Here is a 25,590-nt window from a genome sequence, read left to right as displayed (position 1 = left end):
AATGAATGATCATCCAACTAGGAATTCCAAATCGGGCCTCTTTCCAGAACTCCGACTTTCCGACCTGCAGATCACCGACGTCGTGATTTTACCTCGTTTTTTCCGAATTCCCAGTTGTCTTGAACGCTGTATTTCGGCAAGGCGGATTCTCAGCAACTGTATTTACGTCAGATGCCCTAATTTATTATATTGCACTGGTGAGCTACATTTACTTTTAAGTGGAATGTTAGCTAGAATTATATATGTGAAAAGTTGTACCTTAAATCCGTTTGGCTAGTATCATAAAACTGTAACGTTACTCATATTTCTACTTGATAGCTGTCTTTTTACTGTAATCATGGTTACAAAGTAACGTTAGCTAGCTACATTAGCTATGTGTTAACGTTAGCGCCATGGATAGTATCTACTGTGATGTCATTCATTTGATATAGCTAGGCTAGCTACAAACTGCTGGCTTTGCTATAGCCTATGTAGCATCGTTTGACCCACTCACTGTATGGCATCAAATGACAACATCTCATAGTGTATAACGTTAATTCCTTTGTAATGGTCGAGTTGCTCATAATGTCCAACTGTCACCATGGTCATTCTCCTAAATATACAGTATATATACCGTGTATATATACAGTGTATATATTAGGTTATATATATATTTATATATACAGTGAGGGGGAAAAGTATTTAGTCAGCCATCAATTGTGCAAGTTCTCCCACTTAAAAAGATGAGAGGCCTGTAATTTTCATCATATGTACACTTCAACTATGACAGACAACATGAGAGAGAAAAAATCCAGAAAATCACATTGTAAGATTTTTTTTATGAATTTATTTGCAAATTATTGTGGAAAATAAGTATTTGGTCAATAACAAAAGTTTATCTCAATACTTTGTTATATACCCTTTGTTGGCAATGACAGAGGTCAAACATTTTCTGTAAGTCTTCACAACGTTTTCACACACTGTTGCTGGTATTTTGGCCCATTCCTCCATGCAGCTCTCCTCTAGAGCAGTGATGTTTTGGGGCTGTTGCTGGGCAACACGGACTTTCAACTTCCTCCAAAGATTTTCTATGGGGTTGAGATCTGGAGACTGGCTAGGCCACTCCAGGACCTTGAAATGCTTCTTACGAAGCCACTCATTCGTTGCCCGGGCAGTGTGTTTGGGGTCATTGTCATGCTGAAAGACGTGTCATCTTCAATGCCCTTGCTGATGGAAGGAGGTTTTCACTCAAAATCCCACGATACATGGCCCCATTCATTCTTTCCTTTACACGGATCAGTCGTCCTGGTTCCTTTGCAGAAAAACAGCCCCAAAGCATGATGTTTCCACCCCCATGCTTCACAGTAGGTATGGTGTTCTTTGGATGCAACTCAGCATTCTTTGTCCTCCAAACACGACGAGTTGAGTTTTTACCAAAAAGTTGTATTTTGGTTTCATCTGACCATGTGACATTCTCCCAATCTTCTTCTGGATCATCCAAATGCTCTCTAGCAAACTTCAGACGGGCCTGGACATGTACTGGCTTAAGCAGGGGGACACGTATGGCACTGCAGGATTTGAGTCCCTGGCGGCGTAGTGTGTTACTGATGGTAGGCTTTGTTACTTTGGTCCCAGCTCTCTGCAGGTCATTCACTAGGTCCCCCCGTGTGGTTCTGGGATTTTTGCTCACCGTTCTTGTGATAATTTTGACCCCACGGGGTGAGATCTTGCGTGGAGCCCCAGATCGAGGGAGATTATCAGTGGTCTTGTATGTCTTCCATTTCCTAATAATTGCTCCCACAGTTGATTTCTTCAAACCAAGCTGCTTACCTATTGCAGATTCAGTCTTCCCAGCCTGGTGCAGGTCTACAATTTTGTTTCTGGTGTCCTTTGACAGCTCTTTGGTCTTGGCCATAGTGGAGTTTGGAGTGTGACTGTTTGAGGTTGTGGACAGGTGTCTTTTATACTGATAACAAGTTCAAACAGGTGCCATTAATACAGGTAACGAGTGGAGGACAGAGGAGCCTCTTAAAGAAGAAGTTACAGGTCTGTGAGAGCCAGAAATCTTGCTTGTTTGTAGGTGACCAAATACTTATTTTCCACCATAATTTGCAAATAAATTCATAAAAAATCCTACAATTTGATTTTCTGGATTTTTTTTCTCCATTTTGTCTGTCATATTTGAAGTGTACCTATGATGAAAATTATGATGAAAATTAAGTGGGAGAACTTGCACAATTGGTGGCTGACTAAACACTTTTTTGCCCCACTGTGTGTGTGTGTGTGTGTGTGTGTGTGTGTGTGTGTGTGTGTGTGTGTGTGTGTGTGTGTGTGTGTGTGTGTGTGTGTGTGTATGTATGTATGTATGTGTATATATATATATATATATATATATATATATATATATATATATATATATATATATATTTATTTATTTTTATTACTATTTTCTACATTGTCGAATAATAGTGAAGACATCAAAACTATGAAATAACACATATGGAATCATGTAGTAACCAAAAAAGTGTTCTTCAAAGTAGCCACCCTTTGCCTTGATGACAGCTTTGCACACTCTTGGCATTCTCTCAACCAGCTTCATGACTTAGTCACCTGGAATGCATTTAAATTAACAGGTGCGCCGTGTTAAAAGTTAATTTGTGGAATCTTTCCTTAATGTGTTTGAAACAATCAGTTGTGTTGTGACAAGGTAGGGGTGGTATACAGAAGATAGCAGCCGTATTTGGTACAAGACCAAGTCCATATTATGGCAAGAACAGCTCAAATAAGCAAAGAGAAATTACAGTCCATCATTATTTTAAGACATGACGGTCAGTCAATCTGGAAAATTTGATGTTTTTTTGCAATCAAGTGCTATGATGAAACTGGCTCTCATGAGGATCGCCACAGGAATGGAAGACCCAGATTTTTTTCCTCTGCTGCAGAGGATAAGTTAATTCAAGTTATCTATCTGCACATCAGATTGCAGCCCAAATAAATGCTTCACAGAGTTCAAGTAACAGACACATCTCAATATTAACTGTTCAGAGGAGTCTGCAAGAATCAGGCCTTCATGGTCGAATTGCTACAAAGAAACCACTACTAAAGGACACCAATAAGAAGAAGAGACTTGCTTGGGCCAAGAAACACAAGCAATGGACATTAGACCGGTGGAAATCTGTCCTTTGGTCTGATGAGTCAAATTTTAGATTTTTGGTTCCAACCGCCCTGTCTTTGTGAGACGTGGTGTGGGTGAACGGATGGATGATCTCCACATGTGTGGTTCCCACCCTGAAGCATGGAGGAGGTTTGCACTTAGTCCCACTATCATTTGTTTTTCAACAGGACAATGACATGAAACACACTTCCAGGCTGTGTACGGGCTATTTGGATGAGGGATTCTCAACTTTACTTCTCAACTCCTAATATCTAATAGGCTGTGTTCACAGGCGGTTGGTGGCACCTTAATTGGGGAGGATGGGCTCGTGGTAATGTCTGGAGCGGAATTGGTGGAATGGTATCAAATACATGGTTAGCCAGCCATTAGTATGAGCCGTCCTCCCTCAGCATCCTCCACTGTCTGTGTTAGAGTTTACACTTCCTTTTCCAATTGTAGTGTGGGGAGGTCAGAATAATGCAAAATCTATTCATTTTAAAATGTTGATTACTTCTCCTTGGCATTCACCTGATGATAAGATGTGAATTATATATTTTTTGCTAACATATGATGGGGGTCGCCGGTTTGCCTGGGCGGTAGTCCCTGGGCAAGAAAGGTTTAAGACCCCTATCCTAAATGGCTCTTTGTCTCGTGATGCTGTCGATAATAAATAAATGAACATGTTACAGTAGGCCAGTACACAATAATGTGACAGTATCATGGCTAGCTACAGCATGAAGCAATCTTAGAATCAAGATTGAAATCCATATGCATGCTATGTAGCTACTGTATCAGCAACCTACATCATGTCCAACTTCTCCCATTCATTTCTCTCCACAGATCTGAAGAGGTGTGTTCTGTTTACAGATCTACTGGAGGGATGGAGACCCATAATTTGTCCTGTGCCATTTGCTTGGACCGCTTCAAAGTCCCAGTCACCATCCCATGCGGTCACACTTTCTGTCGAGACTGCATCACGGCTCACTGGGACACCAAGTCCAAATCCGACATCGGGCCGCATTGCCCTATCTGCAATGAGAAATTCCCCACTAGACCCATCCTAAAACGCAACGTGTCCCTGTCCGTCCTGGCTGAGGCCACAGCGAACAGTGCCGGTGCATTCGGTAGAGACACTGTACCGGTTATGAGGGGCGACATGGCCAGAGCCACGCCCCTGATTTTGTGTGACCGACACAAGAAGCCCCTGGTGTACTACTGCCGGAAGGACAACATGTGTGTGTGCTGCGAGTGTGCCATCTCCGAGTGTAAGAACCACGAGAAAGTGCTGGTGGAGGCTGAGAAGGAGAACCGAGAGGTGAGTGTCAGACAGACCGTAAGTGGCTCCTATGTTCTTGTGACTGTCACAGAGATGAACAAAAACAAAATCTGCCACAACCCCATTGGCTGCCTGTGACTCAACACTAACTCCTGGAAAACACCGATACTATATATATATATATATATATATACACACTATATTCTCTCTGACAGGTCAACATTTGTGTGCTGCAAATGTCATGAAATTGAATTCATACTCTGCTGCATATCCTACACACTAATTGTGGTATTGTCTATCTGAACAGTTACTACTGAGGAGGAAGAGTGTGGAGGTGGGAATATGTATGGAGAAGACTGAGAGGAGCATCGCTGAGCTGACAGAGAACATCACCAAAGCCAAGGTAAAAGTTGTTTTTTACAGTGACCGTCCCTACATCTTCATATTGAAAGTACCATAGTCAATAGATAGGCCTTATGGTTCATTGTGAAAAGGTTTCCTCTACTTCCAAAGCAGATTTGTCGGAAAGTAGTCGCATTGTTTCAAATTAGGGCTGTGACGGTCATGGACATTTGGATGAAGGTTATTTGTCAGCCATATGACCGCAGCCACTTTATAATCATTCAGTATATATTTTTTAAGATGCATATTTTGTCCTCTACTCCTGAATGCAGGTGCTACTGCTGAACGGGGTGCGTTGTCTAGGCAGCCTCAGACTCGTTTTCTACAACACCTTGCTTGTTTCAGCAAAGTTTAATCACGTTGTAAATGGGGATGTAACGATTCACATAGGCATCTGTCCATGATTCAAATGTTTAAGATACAAGTGCATCAGTCTGCGGACACCAACCCGATCCAAATGTAGCATGCATCGGTCAGAAAAATTAATTCAAAATGTTCACAAAAATGCCGGTTCACAAAAATATTTTGTACATTTTTCTACCTTCTGAAAATACCTCATCTTTTGTGACAGTGTCAAAGACTCCAGCCACCCAAGCTATAGACTGTTCACTCAGCTACTATTCGAAAAACGGTACCAGGGCATTGGCTCTCGGACGACCAGGCTCCGAGGCAGCTTCCACCCCCAAGCCATAAGACTTCTAAAGAGCCAGACTGCTAAATAGTCAATTAAGGGTACCCAAACTATCTGCACTGACTCTGTCTTGCACTGACCCTACACACACTCACTAGACTATATAAACACAAACCATATACACACACTCACACACAACATTGACAACCTATGTTAGGTTCTAAATAACAGGGTAAAAACAGACGGACAACTATAAAAACTCAAACCAAGTTTATTCACCCAAAGGGTCAGACAGCTGAACAGACGAGATGTGTTTCCACCAGCACAAGTGTATATACCTCAATTTGGGTGAAGACTCTTCCTTCCCTCTAAACATTACATATTTATTGCTAGGCAGGAAGTTAAGTGATGCGGGTAAAAAAAAAAAACTGTTCCTTCTCCCTTAATGTGACCTGGCCTGACCTAAACCACAGCTCTCCACCCTTAGTGACTGCAACCATGTGATTGCCTTAACTTTACTCAGTACATTCCAAGCTTAATTGACTCCACCATATACATTCCTCCTACAGATTAACTTCTGGAGTAGAAACCAGACTGTGGCACTCCTCATTTCAATAGGATACCTGATGATTAACAATATTTCAAGTTTAGAAATCAGAACCCATCAAATATATACGCACACACTTTTACACTCATCATTTGTTGCTGCTGCTCTGTTCTTTATTTTACTCTTATTATTATCTATCCTGATGCCTAGTCACTTTACTCTGCTTTCTGGCCTCAAGTACCTCGTACCTTTGCACATATACAGTGGGGAGAACAAGTATTTGATACACTGCCAATTTTGCAGGTTTTCCTACTTACAAAGCATGTAGAGGTCTGTAATTTTTATCATAGGTACACTACAACTGTGAGAGACGGAATCTAAATAAAAAATCCAGAAAATCACATTGTATGAATTTTAAGTAATTAAGTTGCATTTTATTGCATGACATAAGTATTTGATACATCAGAAAAGCAGAACTTAATATTTGGTGCAGAAACCTTTGTTTGCAATTACAGAGATCATACATTTCCTGTAGTTCTTGACCAGGTTTGCACACACTGCAGCAGGGATTTTGGCCCACTCCTCCATACAGACCTTCTCCAGATTCTTCAGGTTTCGGGGCTGTCGCTGGGCAATACGGACTTTCAGCTCCCTCCAAAGATGTTCCATTGGGTTCAGGTCTGGAGACTGGCTAGGCCACTCCAGGACCTTGAGATGCTTCTTACGGAGCCACTCCTTAGTTGCCCTGGCTGTGTGTTTCGGGTCGTTGTCATGCTGGAAGACCCAGCCACGACCCATCTTCAATGCTCTTACTGAGGGAAGGAGGTTGTTGGCCAAGATCTCGCAATACATGGCCCTATCCATCCTCCCCTCAATACGGTGCAGTCGTCCTGTCCCCAAAGAATGATGTTTCCACCTCCATGCTTCACGGTTGGGATGGTGTTCTTTGAGTTGTACTCATCCTTCTTCTTCCTCCAAACACGGCGAGTGGAGTTTAGACCAAAAAGCTATATTTTTGTCTCAGACCACATGACCTTCTCCCATTCCTCCTCTGGATCATCCAGATGGTCATTGGCAAACTTCAGACGGGCCTGGACATGCGCTGGCTTGAGCAGGGGGACCTTACGTGCTCTGCAGGATTTTAATCCATGACGGCATAGTGTGTTACTAATGGTTTTCTTTGAGACTGTAGTCCCAGCTCTCTTCAGGTCATTGACCAGGTCCTGCAGTGTAGTTCTGGGCTGATCCCTCACCTTCCTCATGATCATTGATGCCCCACGAGGTGAGATCTTGCATGGAGCCCCAGACCGAGGGTGATTGACCGTCATCTTGAACTTCTTCCATTTTCTAATAATTGCGTCAACAGTTGTTGCCTTCTCACCAAGCTGCTTGCCTATTGTCCTGTAGCCCATCCCAGCCTTGTGCAGGTCTACAATTTTATCCCGGATGTCCTTACACAGCGCTCTGGTCTTGGCCACTGTGGAGAGGTTGGAGTCTGTTTGATTGAGTGTGTGGACAGGTGTCTTTTATACAGGTAACGAGTTCAAACAGGTGCAGTTAATACAGGTAATGAGTGGAGAACAGGAGGGCTTCTTAAAGAAAAACTAACAGGTCTGTGAGAGCTGGAATTCTTACTGGTTGGTAGGTGATCAAATACTTATGTCATGCAATAAAATGCAAATTAATTACTTAAAAATCATACAATGTGATTTTCTGGATTTTTGTTTTAGATTCCGTCTCTCACAGTTGAAGTGTACCCATGATAAAAATTACAGACCTCTACATGCTTTGTAAGTAGGAAAACCTGCAAAATCGGCAGTGTATCAAATACTTGTTCTCCTCACTGTACCTGGTACTGGTACTCGCTGTATAAAGCTCCATTCTTGTGTATTTTAGTTTATTCCTCGTGTTACTATTTTATTTTTAAACTCTGCATTGTTGGGAAGGGCTCATAAGTAAGCATTTCACAGTAAAGTCTACACCAGTTATATTCGGCGCATGTGACAAATAAAATTAGATTTGATGCGTCCTCCCCTTCAGTGTCAGAACTACATGTAACTGTGTTGACAGTCATTTATCTACAATACATTTTGCATGCCGAACAACCCCAGGCAATATCAGTAGCCTAGTCAAACTGCGCACTGTTGCCCAGCATCACTCGATGACCGGCGCAAGGTAGGAGGCCTGTTCCTGATCTTGCACATATGAGTTGCACCTTTTAAGATTCAAATGCTAAAATGGCATGCCTGATATTAGGTTTTATTTTTAAAATTACAACCTATGTAATTTGCTAGGTTATTATCTATGCGCTGTTGAAAATTGTGTTTTGCCAAAATAAAAGTAAGATACTGGAGACAACTCTCATCTGGCTATACTCAAAGATTGTCTATTATATTGACAATATATTTGAGTGACTGCTCTAACAATGGAAATACATGTCCTCAAAGATGGAAGGCATGCGGGAAGAGGCGAGATCAGGTGGGACCATTCTAGCCAATGAGTGAGCAAATACGTGTGTCAACAACAGGCCATGGAGATGACATGACAGCATGGGCAGCGCCATTGAGCCCATCTCAATTTTAAAGTAATTAAATGTTCACATCACTGCACTCATCTGTAAGCTGGTCATCTCTGTATACCCATCGCAGACCCACTGGTTGATGCTTATTTATAAAACCCTCATAGGCCTCACTCCTCCCTATGAGATATCTACTGCAGCCCTCATCCTCCACATACAACACCCGTTCTGCCAGTCACATTCTGTGAAAGGACCCCGAAGCACACACATCCTTGGGTCGCTCGTCTTTTCAGTTCGCTGCAGCTATCGTCTGGAACGAGCTGCAACAAACACTCAAACTGGACAGTTTTATCTCAATCTCTTTATTCAAAGACTCAATCATGGACACTTACTGACAGTTCTGGCTGCTTTGCGTGATGTATTGTTGTCTCCACCTTCTTGCCCTTTGTGCTGTTGTTGCTTACTTACAAGCCCTTAACCAACAATGCAGTTCAAGAAAGAGTTAAGAAAATATTTACCAAATAACCTAAAGTAAAAAATAATAAAAAGTAACACAATAAAATAACAATAACGAGGCTATATACAGGGGGTACTGGTACCGAGTCAATGTGCAGGGGTACAGGTTAGTCAAGGTAATTTGTACATGTAGGTAGGGGTAAAGTGGCTATGCATAGAAAATAAACAGCGAGTAGCAGCAGTGTAAAAACAAGTGTGGGGGGGGGGGGTCAATGTAAATAGTCTGGGTGGCCATTTGATTAATTATTCAGCAGTCTTATGGCTTGGGAGTATAAGCTTTAAGGAGCCTTTTGGTTCTAGACTTGGCTCTCCAGTAGCGCTTGCCGTGCTGTAGCAGAGAGAAAAGTCTATGACTTGGGTGACGGGAGTCTATGACAATTTTTTGGGCTTTCCTCTGACACCGCCTAGTATATAGGTCCTGGATAGCAGGAAGCTGATGTACTGGACCGTATGCACTACCCTCTGTAGCGCCTTACGGTCAGGTGCCAAGCAGTTGCCATACCAGGCGGTGATACAACCGGTCAGGATGCTCTCGATGGTGCAGCTGTAGAACTTTTTGAGGATCTGGGGACCCATGCCAAATCTTTTCAGTCTCCTGAGGGGGGAAAGATGTTGTTGTGCCCTCTTCATGACTGTCTTGGTGTGTTTGGACCATGATAGTTTGTGGACACCAGGGAACTTTAAACTCTCAACCTTGTCCCCTACAGCCCCGTCAATGTTAATGGGGACCTGTTCGGCCCTCCTTTTACTGTAATCCACAATCAGCTCTTTTGTCTTGCTCACATTGAGGGAGAGCTTGTTGTCCTGGCACCACACTACCAGGTCTCTGACCTCCTCCCTATAGGCTGTCTCATCGGTGTCTGTAATCAGTCCTACCACTGTTTGGTGTCAGCAAACTTAATGATGGTGTTGGAGTCAAGTTTGGCCATGCAGTCATGGGTGAACAGGGAGTACAGGAAGGGGACTAAACACGCACCCATGAGGGGACCAAGTGTTGAGGATCAGCGTGGCAGATGTGTTGGTGCCTACCCTTACCACCTGGGGGCAGCCCGTCAGGAAGTCCAGGATCCAGTTGCAGAGGGATGTGTTTAGTTCCAGGGTCCTTAGCTTAGTGATAAGCTTTGTGGACACTATGGTGTTGAACGCTGAGCTGTAGTCAATGAACAGCATTTTCACAAAGGTGTTCCTTTTGTCCAGGTGGGAAAGGGCCTTGTGGAGTGTGATTGAGATTGCGTCATCTGTGGATCTGTTGGGGCAGTATGCTAATTGGAGTGGGTCTAGGGTATCCGGGATGATGCTGTTGATGTGAGCCATGACCAGCCTTTCAAAGCACTTCATGGTGTTACAGGGTGGTAATCATTTAGGCAGGTTACCTTCACTTCCTTGGGCACAGGGACTATGGTATTCTGCTTGAAACATGTAGCCATTACAGACTCGGTCAGGGATAGGTTAAAAATGTCAGTGAAGACACTTGCCAGTTGGTCCGCACATGGTTTGAGTACACGTCCTGGTAATCCATCTGGCCCCGCAGCTTTGTGAATGTTGACCTGTTTTAAGGTCTTGCTCACATCGGCTTCCGAGAGTGTTATCGCACTGTCGTCCAGACCAGCTGGTGCTCTCATGCATGCTTCAGTGTTGCATGCCTCAAGGCGAGCATAAAAGGCATTTAGCTCATATAGTAGGTTTGCATCACCGGGCAGCTCGCGGCTGGGTGTAGTAGGCTTGAATCTTAATCCTGTATTGACGCTTTGTCTGTTTGATGGTTCGTCTGAGGATGTAGCGGGATTTCTTATGAGTGTCCGGATTAGTGTCCCGCTCCTTGAAAGCTGCAGCTCAAGCCTTTAGCTCAATGCAGATGTTGGCTGTAATCCATGGCTTCTGGTTGGGATATGTACGTACAGTCACTGTGGGGACGACATTGTCAATGCACTTATTGATGAAGACGATGACTGAGGTGGTGTACTGCCCAATGCCATTGGATGAATCCCGGAACATATTCCAGTCTGTGCTAGCAAAACAGTCCTGTAGTGTAGCATCCGGGTAGTCTGACCACTTACGTATTGAGAGAGTCACTGGTACTTCCTGCTTTAGTTTTTGCTTGTAAACAGGAATTAGGAGGATAGAATTGTGGTCAGATTTGCCAAATTGAGGGCAAGGGAGAGCTTTGTATGCCTTTCTGTGTGGAGTAAAGGTGGTCTAGAGTTTTTTTTCCCCTCTGGTTGCACATGTGACATGCTGGTAGAAATGAGGTAAAACAGATTTAAGTTTGCCTGCATTAAAGTCCCGGGCACTAGGACCGCCACTTCTGGATGAGCATTTTCTTGTTTGCTTATGGCCTTATACTGCTGGTTGAGAGTGGTCTTAGTGCCAGCATCGGTTTGTGGTGGTAAATAGACAGCTACAAATAATATAGATGAGAGCTCTCTTGGTAGATAGTGTGGTCTACATCTTATCATAATATACTCAGGCGAGAAATAGCTCAAGACTTATTTTATATTAGACATCACGTACCAGCTGTCATTGACAAATAGACACACACGCCTGGCCCTCGTCTTACCAGACGTAGCTTCTCTGTCCTGCTCATGCATGGAACATTCCGCCAGCTCTGTATTATCCGTGTCGTCGTTCAGCCACGACTCGGTGAAACATAAGATATTACAGTTTTTAATGTCTCGTTGGTAGGATAGTCTTGATCGTATATCATCCATTTTGTTTTCCAATGATTGCACGTTGGCCAGTAGAACAGATGATCGTAGGAGTTAACTCACTCGCCTACAAATTCTCAGAAGGCAGCCTGACCTCCGCCCCCTTTTTCTCCTTCTTTTTTTCACGCAAATGACAGGGATTTGGGCCTGTTCCCGAGAAAGCGTATTTATCCTTTGCGTCAAACTCGTTAAATAAAAAAAAACTTTGTCCAGTTAGAGGTGAGTAATCGCTGTTCTGATGTCCAGAAGTTATTTTCGGTCATAAGAAACATTAGCAACAACATTATGTAGTGAATAAGTAAAAAAATAAGTTACAAACAACGCAAAAAAACGAACAAAATAGCACAGATGGTTAGAAGCCCATAAAATGGCAGCCATCCCCTCCGACGCCATTCTAGTGGAAATTAGAATGTTATTCTGTAAACAATACATGTTATACAACACTAGCTCAGACACTTAATCTGCAAAAATGTATTTGTGGGTTATGGTGATTTCCGAACCAAAGTGGTCGGACCAACAAAAAAAACACCCCCTTAATCTGATAGTGGGGTGGTAGATGTTTAGTCTCGTTTTATGGCACAGCTCAGGTCCTTACATAGTACATACATCATTTACACACACACACACTTTTTATTTTATTTAACCCTCATTTTACCAGGTCAGTTGACTGAGAAAACATTCTCATTTACAGCAACAACCTGGGGAGTAGTTACAGAGGAGAGGTGGGAGATGAATGAGCCAATTGGAAGCTGGGGATGATTAGGTGGGCATGATGGTGGTGTGGGCCAGATTGGAAATTTACCCAGGACACTGGGGTTAACACCCCTACTCTTATGTCCATTAGTCCTTTGGTGACCACAGAGTCAGGACACCTGTTTAATATCCCATCCGAAATACAGCACACCCTACACAGGGCAATGTCCCGAATCACTGCCCTGGGGTATTGAGATATTTTTTTAGGTCAGAGGAAAGAGTTCCTCCTACTGTCCCTCAAACACCACTTTCAGCAGCATCTGGTCTCCCATCCAGGGAACGACTCTGCTTAGCTTCAGTGGGAAGCCAGCATGGGGATGCAGGGTGGTATGCTGCACGCGCGCACATGCACACAGTCTTGTGACACACAATTCAGTCCCATTCAAAATCTTATTTTCCCTAACCCGTACTCTTAACCTAACCCCAAAACCTAAATTTAACCCTAAACACTAGCTCCTAATCCTAAAACTAACCCTAGCTCCTAATTCTAACCCTAACACTAATTCTAACCTTAAGCCTAAACCCCCTAGAAATAGCATTTGACTAACAAAATGTCCCCAGTTGGTCAAATCTTTGTTTGTTTACTATTCTTGTGGGCACTTCTGGTCCCCACAAGAATAGTTAAACACTTCCACCTCCACACACACACAATGAGGCCCTTGTCTTCATTCCTAGAGTCAGATGAACTTGTGGATACCATTTTTATGTCTCTGCGTGCAGTTTAAAGGAAGTTGCTAACTAGCGCCAGTTTAATTGCTAACTCGCGTTAGAGCAATGGCTGGAAGTCTATGAGTTCAACTGACTCTGGTGAAGTAGATAAAGGGCCTCATTGCCAAAATCCCAAAGTGTCCCTTTAACCCTGAACCTTTAAACCTAAAATAGCTGGTCCTGACAAGATAGGAAAACAAGTTCACACACCCATCAGCTCAGACAAATCCAGCTCAGAGAGGCCCAGCTCATGAGCTCCATCAGCAGCAGATTTGAATTGGAAAATGAATGTCTATGCAACAAAATGTTCGTTCATCGAATCGCAACTAATCGCATCGATTAGTTCTCTATTCAAACCAGTTCACTTAAAACTAAAACGTATCATTCCTGTATCGTATCGGAGCCAATGTATCTAGATACGAATTGAATCCACTTGAAAGGGAAAGATGCACATGTAAAAAATATGTACCTGTGGAAACACTCAGCCGCACGAATGAATTCAGCTGTTCGTTTAAAACATAAAATAAATGTAATGTAATGAGTTTTTTTATTTTCATGACGGTCTTCATCCATAATCTGCGTCTACACAAGCCAGCCCTAATTTCAATATTGGTTTATTGGAAAGTTGACACCTCTCACTGCAGTCAAAACTACAATCCTAAATACTACTACTATCCTTGTCTCCATATGGTAAATGTTTCCCCTCTTACTGTTCTCACCCCTCTTACTGTTCTCACCCCCAACCCCCTCTGTAGGTGACCCTGCAGCAGACCTCCCACTGGGTGAATGCCAAGTTTTCCATGCTGTTGAAGGTGCTAGCAGAGAAACAGGAGTCTACAGAGAACTTCATTGAGCAGGAGAAGGAGGCTTCCCTCTCCCAGGGGGAAGCTAGGTTGGAGGAGCTACAGGAAAGGGCCAAGCAACTCGGGGAGCGCCAGAGCCAGATCGCAACTCTTCGCAACCTGCCCGACATCCAGCTAATACAGGTTAGCATTGACATATTTTCCCAAATAGATAGGATTTTTACCGGCATACAGAATGACCTATCCCCAAAAACAATATGCTGATCATTTATCTAAGAGATGGTTTTATATGTATGCATTCACTGCTATAAAACTTGGCAGTTAGGAGACTCAAGCCTAGTGTGCACAGAGCAGAGTAATAGAAATGTTTAAAAAGATTGATAACCTTGATATTTAGCACTGACGCCGTTCCCTCCTGATTCAGGCAGCATCCTCTATTTACAGACCATTGATATATTCTACTCCCCAGTAAACAAATCACATCAGGATATTACAAGATTGAACCCAAGTGCAGACTCAGACGAGGAGACAGCGATAAGGTTACCAAGGTATTTATTGAAAAGCAGGGGGAGATGGGGTGCAGGCCAGGGCGAGCTCAGGCGGGTAGCAGGAAACTAGGAACTGAGGCTGGGGTAAGGGGAGTAGGGGCAGGGTAAGCAGGTCCGGAGCGGAATCCAAGGAAGCAGTAGAGCGGGGGTCCAGGGCAGGGATGCAGGATTGACGAGACGTTTGCAGGAACAAACGGCTTGAAATGCAGACTGACTGAGCAGAGGCTACAATATGGCAGTGTGGAAGTGGCAGGCCTGAGTAATTGTAGAGGTCTTGATTATGGAACAGGTTGCAGCTGGTGGGGATCTGCTCTGACTCCAGCACACCCGTCTCCACTCACACAATCAGATACACCCACACAGAGAGAGCACTGGAGGGCTTGTGGCAGGTTAGGGAGACACAATATGAGAAGTAGAGGGCGTGGCAGGGGCAGATGTAACACTACCATAGTTTGGGGAAGCCTGGGACTGTACTTCATTAGTCTCCAAATACTCTAGAGCATCAACTAGATTCAGGCGCAGGTAATAAAAAAAAAATGGGTCGGGGGGGCCAGAACATATTTACTAATAATTTGTAGACTGCAAAATGACAGCAAGAAGCCCAAACATATAAAATATTTGACTAAAACATAAATCATTTCAAGCATTGTTTACGATCACATTTGTCTATTATGTGTGGGAATAGTTGGAGCTGGAGCACTTGGAGCTGATTTCCTGGTGTTTTTACAGTCAAACAGTGCATTCAGAAAGTATTCTGACACCTTGACTTTTTCCACATTTTGTTACATTACAGCCTTATTCTAAAATGGATTAAAACAAAAAATATCTTCAATCTACACACAATTCCCCATAATGACAAAGCAAAAACGTTTCATTTTTTTATTTTAGCTAAAAAATAAATGAAAAACTGAAATAGCACATTTACATAAGTATTCAGACCCTTGAAGCACCTTTGGCAGCGATTACAGACTTGAGTCATCTTGGGTATGACGCTACCCTTGGCACACCTGTATTTGGGGAGTTTCTCCCATTCTTCTCTGTAGATCCTCTCAAGATCTGTCAGGTTGGATGTGGAGCGTCGCTGCACAGCTATTTACAGGTCTCTCCAGAGATGTTCAATTGGGTTCAAGTCCAGGCTCTGGCTGGGCCACTACCATAAAGCCCTGATTGGTGGGGTGTTGCAGAGATTGTTGTCCTTCTGGAAAGTTCTCCCATCTCCACAGAGGAACTCCAGAGCTCTGTCAGTGACCATCGGGTTCTTGGTCACCTCCCTGACCAAGACCCTTGTCCCCCGATTGCTCAGTTTGGCTGGGCGGCCAGCTCTAGGAAGAGCCTTGGTGGTTCCAAACTTCTTCCATTTAATAATGGAGGTCACTGTGTTTTTGGGGGCCTTCAATCCTGCAGAATTTTTTTGGTACACTTCCCCAGATCTGTGCCTCGACACAATCCTGTCTCGATGCTCTACGGACAAGTTGTAGAAACATCTTGACGATGCTCAATGGAAACAGGATGCACCTGAGCTCAGCTTCGAGTCTCAAAGCAAAGGGTCTGAATAATTATGTAAATAAAGGTATGTTTTTTACTTTTCAATACATTTGCACTTTGTCATTATGGGCTATTGTGTGTAGATTGCTGAGTATTTCTTGATTTTTTTTTCCATTTTAGAATACGGCTGTGTAACAAAATGTGGATAAAGTCAAAGGGTCTGAATTCTTTCCGAAGGCACTGTATACGGAGTATACCAAACATTAGGAGACCCTACTAATATTGAGTTGTACACCGCCCTTTTGCCCTCAGAATAGCCTCAGTTCTTGAGTCAAACCTGGCACCTACTACCATACCCGTTCAAAGGCACTTACAACTTTTGTCTGGTTCATTCACCTTCTGAATGGCACACATACACAATACATGTCTCAATTGTCTTAAAAATCCATCTCGATCCTTCATCTACACGGATTGAAGTGGATTTAACAAGTGACATCAATAAGGAAGGGATCATAGCTTTCACCTGGACTGACCTGGTCAGTCTGTCATGGAAAGAGCAGGTGTTTTTAATGTTTTGTATGCTTAGTGTGTGAGGATGTATTGTGGCAGACCAGGGGGTTTGGTCAAGACGTTTACACAGATCAGACACGGACAGTATGATTAGCTCGGTTTCAAGGGTGTTTATTTAAATAATAAGTCAAAAAAGAAAAGGATAGGTCTCCCCCATGAGACCCTCTCCGGGATACCGTCTTGCTGTATCCTGTCTGGCACAAAAACTGAACTCCCTCCTCATACCTCTGCAACCGTCACCAACTATACAGAATTTCTCGTTCTCTCTCTCTCTCTCTCTCCTTCCGGCAGCTTTATGGGCCTTGCACAGCTGGTGAGCAATCAGCCCTTGATTACTCACCAGCTCCCAATCAGCCCTGGCCGAAGAGCTCGTCGAGACCTGGCACGTCCAGCAGATGGAGCCATCGCCTCGTGATGTATACTCCGTCTGTCACCAGGCATCGACCAGGCCTCGACGAGTCTCCCCCTGGTGGCTGACCTGCTGTATGCCACAGTGTATATGTACTACCGTTCAAAAGTTTGGTGTCACTTAGAAATGTCCTTGTTTTTGAAGGAAAATAACATTTTTGTCTTTTGTCCATTAAAATAACATCAAATTGATCAGAAATACAGTGTAGACATTGTTAATGTTGTAAATGACAATTGTAGCTGGAAACGGCTTATTTTTAATGGAATATCTACATAGGCGTCCAGAGGCCCATTATCAGCAACCATCACTCCTGTGTTCCAATGGCACGTTGTGTTAGCTAATCCAAGTTTATCATTTTAAAATGCTAATTGATCATTAGAAAACCCTTTTGCAATTTTATTAGCACATCTGAAAACTGTTGTCCTGATTAAAGAAGCAATAAAACTGGCCTTTAGAATAGTTGAGTATCTGGAGCATGAGAATTTGTGGGTTCGATTACAGGCTCAAAATGGCCAGAAACGAAAAAAATTATTCTGAAACTTATCAATCTATTCTTGTTCTGAGAAATGAAGGCTATTCCATACAAGAAATTGCCAAGAAACTGAAGATCTCGTACAGCGCTGTGTTCTACTCCCTTCCCAGAACAGCGCAAACTGGCTCTAACCAGAATAGAAAGAGTGGGAGGCCCCGGTGCACAACTGAGCAAGAGGACAAATACATTAGAGTGTCTAGTTTGAGAAACAGATGCCTCACAAGTCCTCAACTGGCAGCTTCATTAAATAGTACCCGCAAAACACCAGTCTCAACATCAACAGTGTTCCTCTGTCCAGTGTCTGTGCTCTTTTACCCATCTTAATCTTTTCTTTCTATTGGCCAGTCTGAGATATGGCTTTTTCTTTGAAACTCTGCCTAGAAAGCCAGCATCCCGGAGTCGCCTCTTCACTGTTGACGTTGAGACTGGTGTTTTGCGGGTACTAACATTGCAAATTGCAAAAGGGTTTTCTAATGATCAATGAGCCTTTTAAAATTATAAACTTGGATTAGCTAACACAATGTGCCATTGGAACACAGGTGTGATAGTTGCTGATAATAGGCCTATGTACGCCTATGTAGATATTCCATTAAAAAATCTGCCGTTTCCAACTACAATAGTCATTTACAACATTAACAATGTCTACACTGTATTTCTGATCAATTTGATGTTATTTTAATGGACAAAAAAAATATTTTCTTTCAAAAACAAGGACATCACCACCCTGACAATCACTGGTATGGCTGATTAGCTGTTCTAAGTAAAGTATCTTCGAAAGCGAATATAAGTAAGACCATCCTGTTACTCTCCTCAAACCATCTTATTACGCTACTCTCATCACCCCATTGGGGAACCATCGATATGGCTGGCTAAGCCTATCTTCAAAGAAGCATCTTCAAGAGCGAATGGAAGGAAAATCAACTCTGTAATTCTGTTCAGGAATACACAACAAGTCACCAGATACCGGACAACTACAAAGAAGGACAACAGGAGAAGAATTGTTGGAACCATTTTGGACAATCGGAGCCTTACAAGCGTGCCGCGAAAGGGCCCAAACACCTTTCCGAGGCTGCTCCATTCACCGAGAGACCCCCGGCGAACCCAAGCATGTCATGAAATACATTCATGATTTCTTTCTCAATGCGGGCGCTGGTTCGTGTGCAAAGTATATTGTTATTATAGGTGAGAGTAGTTTATGAATGTGACAATGTTAAGTGTCTGTCTGTCTCCCTCTCTCCATCTCTTCTTTAACAAGCATCCATGTTGTTGTCAATCCGCTAGGGACCTGTTTTCAGCGTATTAGGTCTCCAGTCAATAACCGGTGCAGAGTGTGTTTATCCTGTGTTCCCGTTTAATTAGCTAGTAAATAAATAATCTAACCAATTTGTTGTGAATTTTACCCCTTTTTCTCCCCAATTTTGTGGTATCCAATTGTTTTTAGTAGCTACTATCTTGTCTCGTCGCTACAACTCCCGTACGGGCTCGGGAGAGACGAAGGTTGAAAGTCATGCATCCTCCGATACACAACCCAACCAGCCGTACTGCTTCTTAACACAGCGCCATCCAACCCGGAAACCAGCCGCACCAATGTGTCGGAGGAAACACTGTGCACCTAGCAACCTTGGTTAGAGTCGCGATGAGACAAGGATTTCCCTACCGGCCAAACCCTCACTAACCCGGACAACGCTAGGCCAATTGTGCGTCGCCCCGCGGACCTCCCGGTCGCGGCCGGTTACCAGAGCCTGGGCGCGAACCCAGAGTCTGGCACAGCTGGCGCTGCAGTACAGCGCCCTTAACCACCCGGGAGGCTACGGCTCGGGTTTTTGCAGTTGCAAGGAGGTTACGACTGTTCAAAATGATGATATGATACGAAGTTATGATTAATAAGTTGTCTGGTTATAGATGTGATAGCTAAAGACCTTTTAGAGTTGAATTCAGGAGATGGTAACTCTTTAAATAACCACTGTCGTGGTGCCCCAGATCCTAATGAGCTAATTGTTACATGGTTAATTCATATCGGGTAACAATTACACATAGTTGGTTAATTAGTTGAATAACAGTCTTCAGATGAATGTTAAGTCACGACATTATCATAGTAGCCTATCCAGTCCCAAGTGAAAATACCAGTCATCGGAAGGCAAGTCCGAGTCCCCAATGGCCGAGACCAAGTTTAGTCACAAGACATAAAAAATGTTTTAAAAAAAATCGGGATTCGAGTTGTACTTGAGTACTACAACGCTGCATAAATCACATACATAAAATATATGTACATGTTAGCACTAAGTAGCTTTGGGACAAAATTCCCATATTGTATTATTATTGACAATCAAACTATATAATTTTCCTCCTTTGCTCTGTAGGAGTCTCGGCTGGTGGAGGTCCCTCGCATGAAGGACATTCCAGTGGATGTGACCCCTAACCTGCAGGAGAGGCTCAGCGGGGTGACAGACGTCCTCTCACGGATCTCCAAGCTAGTGTCTGAGGACCTGGAGAAGGCTGTGTCTACAGCTGTGGGGCAGGACAAGCAAGGTAACCTAACCTCACTGTATGAAGGAGGAGGCTGTGTGTGAGGTCAGGACAAGCAAGGTAACCTAAGCTCACTGTATGAAGGAGGAGGCTGTGTGTAAGGTCAGAACAAGCAAGGTAACCTAAGCTCACTGTATGAAGGAGGAGGCTGTGTGTAAGGTCAGAACAAGCAAGGTATCTTAACCTCACTGTATGCAGGAGGAGGCTGTGTGTAAGGTCAGAACAAGCAAGGTAACCTAACCTCACTGTATGAAGGAGGAGGCTGTGTGTGAGGTCAGGACAAGGTAACCTAACCTCACTGTATGAAGGAGGAGGCTGTGTGTAAGGTCAGAACAAGCAAGGTAACCTAACCTCACTGTATGAAGGAGGAGGCTGTGTGTAAGGTCAGAACAAGCAAGGTAACCTAACCTCACTGTATGAAGGAGGAGGCTGTGTGTAAGGTCAGAACAAGCAAGGTAACCTAACCTCACTGTATGAAGGAGGAGGCTGTGTGTAAGGTCAGAACAAGGTAACCTTATTGTATGAGGAGCATATTGTCTTACTTTGCAGAGGTAAATGCTCTATATTTAGCTGCTCTATATTTAGCTGGAGCTGTGTGTGTTGTTTTAATGGATCTAATGGATCTCTAAACTTTTAAAATGTCTTTCTGTGGATCTCCCTCCTTTTCCCCATCCCCCCACCCCATCTCTTCCCTAGGTTCTCCCCAGGATAAGCGCCCTGTCCTGGCTGTGGTCCCCAGTCCTGCTGCTCCATGCCACCCCGCTGGGAAGGAGGGCCTCAGTGAATGTATGTGGTCATTCCTTACTTTAAGATAAAACGTTCAGATATCAACACAGTGACTGTAAATAACAACATGTATTTTTTTCCTGGAATCTATAATTAGTAACCTGAATGATGTTCAGAAGTTTACCAACATAAGCGATCTATCACCTACCCTTTGTTTTAGAGCTAATTTAGATTAATAAACTCTACACCTAAAAGTCTTCTCACATGCTACTTCCCACCTTCTCAGACCGCTGCACCCTGACCTTTGACCCTCGCACAGCCAACAGTCACCTGCTCCTCTGCCAGGAGAACCTACGGGCAGAACACCTGACCTCTGGGCCGCGCCCTGTCCCGGCCCACGAAGCTCGCTTTGACCACACCTGGCAGGTGCTCTGCTTCCAGGGCTTCAAACACGGAAAGCACTACTGGGAGCTGGAGTTGTCCAAGCCATGGGCCTACCTGGGGGTAAGAAGATGTGAAGGCCATGGCAGCCAAATGATGTGTAAATATTTGTATATACAGTGCCTTGCGAAAGTATTCGACCCCCTTGAACTTTGCGACCTTTTGCCACATTTCAGGCTTCAAACATAAGGATATAAAACTGTATTTTTTTGTGAAGAATCAACAACAAGTGGGACACAATCATGAAGTGGAACGACATTTATTGGATATTTCAAACTTTTTTAACAAATCAAAAACTGAAAAATTGGGCGTGCAAAATTATTCAGCCCCCTTAAGTTAATACTCTGTAGCGCCACCTTTTGCTGCGATTACAGCTGTAAGTCGCTTGGGGTATGTCTCTATCAGTTTTGCACATCGAGAGACTGACATTTTTTCCCATTCCTCCTTGCAAAACAGCTCGAGCTCAGTGAGGTTGGATGGAGAGCATTTGTGAACAGCAGTTTTCAGTTCTTTCCACAGATTCTCGATTGGATTCAGGTCTGGACTTTGACTTGGCCATTCTAACACCTGGATATGTTTATTTTTGAACCATTCCATTGTAGATTTTGCTTTATGTTTTGGATCATTGTCTTGTTGGAAGACAAATCTCCGTCCCAATCTCAGGTCTTTTGCAGACTCCATCAGGTTTTCTTCCAGAATGGTCCTGTATTTAGCTCCATCCATCTTCCCATCAATTTTAACCATCTTCCCTGTCCCTGCTGAAGAAAAGCAGGCCCAAACCATGATGCTGCCACCACCATGTTTGACAGTGGGGATGGTGTGTTCAGCTGTGTTGCTTTTACGCCAAACATAACGTTTTGCATTGTTGCCAAAAAGTTCAATTTTGGTTTCATCTGACCAGAGCACCTTCTTCCACATGTTTGGTGTGTCTCCCAGGTGGCTTGTGGCAAACTTTAAACAACACTTTTTATGGATATCTTTAAGAAATGTCTTTCTTCTTGCCACTCTTCCATAAAGGCCAGATTTGTGCAATATACGACTGATTGTTGTCCTATGGACAGAGTCTCCCACCTCAGCTGTAGATCTCTGCAGTTCATCCAGAGTGATCATGGGCCTCTTGGCTGCATCAGTCTTCTCCTTGTATGAGCTGAAAGTTTAGAGGGACGGCCAGGTCTTGGTAGATTTGCAGTGGTCTGATACTCCTTCCATTTCAATATTACCGCTTGCACAGTGCTCCTTGGGATGTTTAAAGCTTGGGAAATCTTTTTGTATCCAAATCCGGCTTTAAACTTCTTCACAACAGTATCTCGGACCTGCCTGGTGTGTTCCTTGTTCTTCATGATGCTCTCTGCGCTTTTAACGGACCTCTGAGACTATCACAGTGCAGGTGCATTTATACGGAGACTTGATTACACACAGGTGGATTGTATTTATCATCATTAGTCATTTAGGTCAACATTGGATCATTCAGAGATCCTCACTGAACTTCTGGAGAGTTTGCTGCACTGAAAGTAAAGGGGCTGAATAATTTTGCACGCCCAATTTTTCAGTTTTTGATTTGTTAAAAAAGTTTGAAATATCCAATAAATGTCGTTCCACTTCATGATTGTGTCCCACTTGTTGTTGATTCTTCACAAAAAAATACAGTTTTATATATTTATGTTTGAAGCCTAAAATGTGGCAAAAGGTCGCAAAGTTCAAGGGGGCCGAATACTTTCGCAAGGCACTGTACTGTATAGAATTGTGCCCGTGTCTTTAGAAATGTTGACTGCACCTCTTCCTACCTTTGACCCCCGCATCTCTCCCCCAGGTGACTTACGAGGGCATCCCCAGGAAGGAAAAGGGGAAAAGGTGCATGGTGGGAATGAATGATCTGTCCTGGAGCCTCCAGCTGGATGAGCGCCAGCTGAGTGCCTGGCACAACGGCCGCCGGGAGACGGTGGCTGGCCACTCCCACCACTCCCGCATCGGAATTCTGCTGGACTACGAGGCTGGAACACTGACGTACTATGGAGATGGGCATACGCGGCTGCATGCCTTCCACTGTGCCTTCACTCAGGAGCTGTTCCCCGCCTGTTGGATAGGGGAGGGCGTGACCATCACCCTCTGCTCGCCATGACGACAACACGAAAGGGAATGACCGTGATCTAACAATCTCTTATAGGACTAGTCTTGGGAAACTATAACCCTGTTTATACCTGGTGCTAACATGGGTCCTTTGTCCTGATCTTGCCTACATTCTGATTGTGCCTACATTTCCAGAAATGTGTCAACATACAGTATGCTATTAAAATGTGCCTGTTGTTGGTCCATTGTGTCTCCATTTTGACCAGATTTCCTTGTCCCTTTATGCAAATTATTTCACAGCTTTCAAAATAATATTTATTTAAGACACATATTGATGTAATCAGTCAATGGTGCCACCTGTCAATGATTTTAGAGAGTGGAATAATTACGATTTAAATGGTTTCTCTGTCCGGATCTGTCTACACTTGTAAAATATCCAGACACTGTGTGTCTGACGACCACCAGTCACAATCAAATTACAATGTGTCTTGATTGTCAACACCTGTCTAAAAATGTGGGCACAATCAGGATGTTGACAGGATCAGGACAAAGGACACAAGTTAGAACCAGGTAAAAACGGGGCTTATGGCAACAGGTTCAGTTATTTTTCGGGAATCATAGACATTACATCATTGTATCTGTCCAATTATGGCGTCTGTGAGAGCACGGAAAAGTCTAAAAGGGATCCTAGGGATGTCCCAACTCTGACATCATCCCATTGAAGTTGAATTTTAAACATTTTGAGTTAGGGTTGGGGGGGGGGTAGATCGTTTTCAGCTGTTTGTGCATACATTTTTTTCTAGAGACAAGCCTGAAGTTCGAAGCCGAAGTTTACACCCCTTTGTCGGTGATTGGTCAACAGTAGTGATTTTTCAATTAAGTGTATGTTGTCATTCAAGGAGAGGTTAATAGTTTTTATGTACACCACCGTTCTAAAGTTTGGGGTCACTTAGAAATGTCCTTGTTTTTGAAGGAAAAGCACATTTTTGTCCAGTAACATAACATCAAATTGATCAGAAATACAGTGTAAACATTGATAATGTTGTAAATGACTATTGTAGCTGGAAACGGATGATTTTTATGGAATATCTACATAGGCGTCCAGAGGCCCATTATCAGCAACCATCACTCCTGTGTTCCAATGGCACGTTGTGTTAGCTAATCCAAGTTTATCATTTTAAAAGGCAAATTGATCATTAGAAAACCCTTTTGCAATTATCTTAGCACATCTGAAAACTGTTGTCCTGATTAAAGAAGCAATAAAACTGGCCTTTAGACTAGTTGAGTATCTGGAGCATCAGCATTTGTGGGTTCGATTACAGCCTCAAAATGGCCAGAAACAAATAACTTTCTTCTAAAACTTATCAATCTATTCTTGTTCTGAGAAATGAAGGCTATTCCATGTGAGAAATTGTCAAGAAACTGAAGATCTCGTACAGCGCTGTGTTCTACTCCCTTCACCGTACAGCGCAAACTGGCTCTAACCATAATAGAAAGAGTGGGAGGCCCCGGTGCACAACTGAGCAAGAGGACAAGTACATTAGAGTGTCTAGTTTGAGAAACAGACGCCTCACAAGTCCTCAACTGACAGCTTCATTAAATAGTACCCGCAAAACACCAGTCTCAACATCAACAGAGTTCCTCTGTCCAGTGTCTGTGTTCTTTTACCCATCTTAATCTTTTCTTTCTATTGGCCAGTCTGAGAAATGTATTTTTCTTTGCAACTCTGCCTAGAAGGCCAGCATCCCGGAGTCGCCTCTTCACTGTTGACATTGAGACTGGTGTTTTGCGGGTACTATTTAATGAAGCTGCCAGTTAAGGACTTGTGATGCTTCTGTTTCTCAAACTAGACACTAATGTACTTGTCCTCTTGCTCAGTTGCGCACTGGGTTCTCCCACTCCTCTTTCTATTCTGGTTAGAGCCAGTTTGCACTGTTCTGTGAAGGGAGTCGTACACAGTATGTCCCAAGGATCCAGGATAGGATGAAGCAAAGATCTCAAAAGGCAGCTGAGTTGAAGCAATCTAATTTTCATCTACTACAACTTCTGTGAGTTGGTAAAACAAACAGAGGGTGCACACTGCCACCTAGAGTCTATTGTTTGAACCGGTGTGAAGCCAAGGTTGGCGATTTACTGCCACCTGCAGTTATGGAATGTTTCCTAATGAGTATAATTGACTAGGTTGTAGTGTTAGATAGAGGACTCTAGGTGGATAAAATCTGTTTTGTCATGGGCATTGCCATTGAGGGCTTCCACCATTTTATAGTAGTCAACTGGGTGGGACTTCCTATGGG

At 43.4% G+C, this 25,590-nt stretch overlaps 1 protein-coding gene across 1 annotated transcript; it reads left to right on the top strand.

Annotated features, from left to right (window-relative positions):
- The first annotated feature begins 85 nt into the window (after positions 1-85).
- trim65 (tripartite motif containing 65) lies at positions 86-23,916 on the top strand. The gene is made up of 8 exons (XM_021575619.2): positions 86-197; positions 3,974-4,448; positions 4,717-4,812; positions 13,945-14,175; positions 19,897-20,065; positions 20,759-20,848; positions 21,075-21,292; positions 23,040-23,916. The coding sequence occupies exons 2-8, from the start codon at positions 4,014-4,016 to the stop codon at positions 23,346-23,348; spliced, it is 1,548 nt and encodes a 515-aa protein (XP_021431294.1). The 5' UTR covers positions 86-197; positions 3,974-4,013; the 3' UTR covers positions 23,349-23,916.
- The last annotated feature ends 1,674 nt before the right edge of the window (positions 23,917-25,590 follow it).

This window comes from Oncorhynchus mykiss, chromosome 20 (assembly GCF_013265735.2).
Source record: "Oncorhynchus mykiss isolate Arlee chromosome 20, USDA_OmykA_1.1, whole genome shotgun sequence".
Lineage (NCBI taxonomy): Eukaryota > Metazoa > Chordata > Actinopteri > Salmoniformes > Salmonidae > Oncorhynchus > Oncorhynchus mykiss.
Note: the sequence above shows the minus strand (reverse complement) of the source record. Positions and strands in the feature narration are given on the sequence as shown.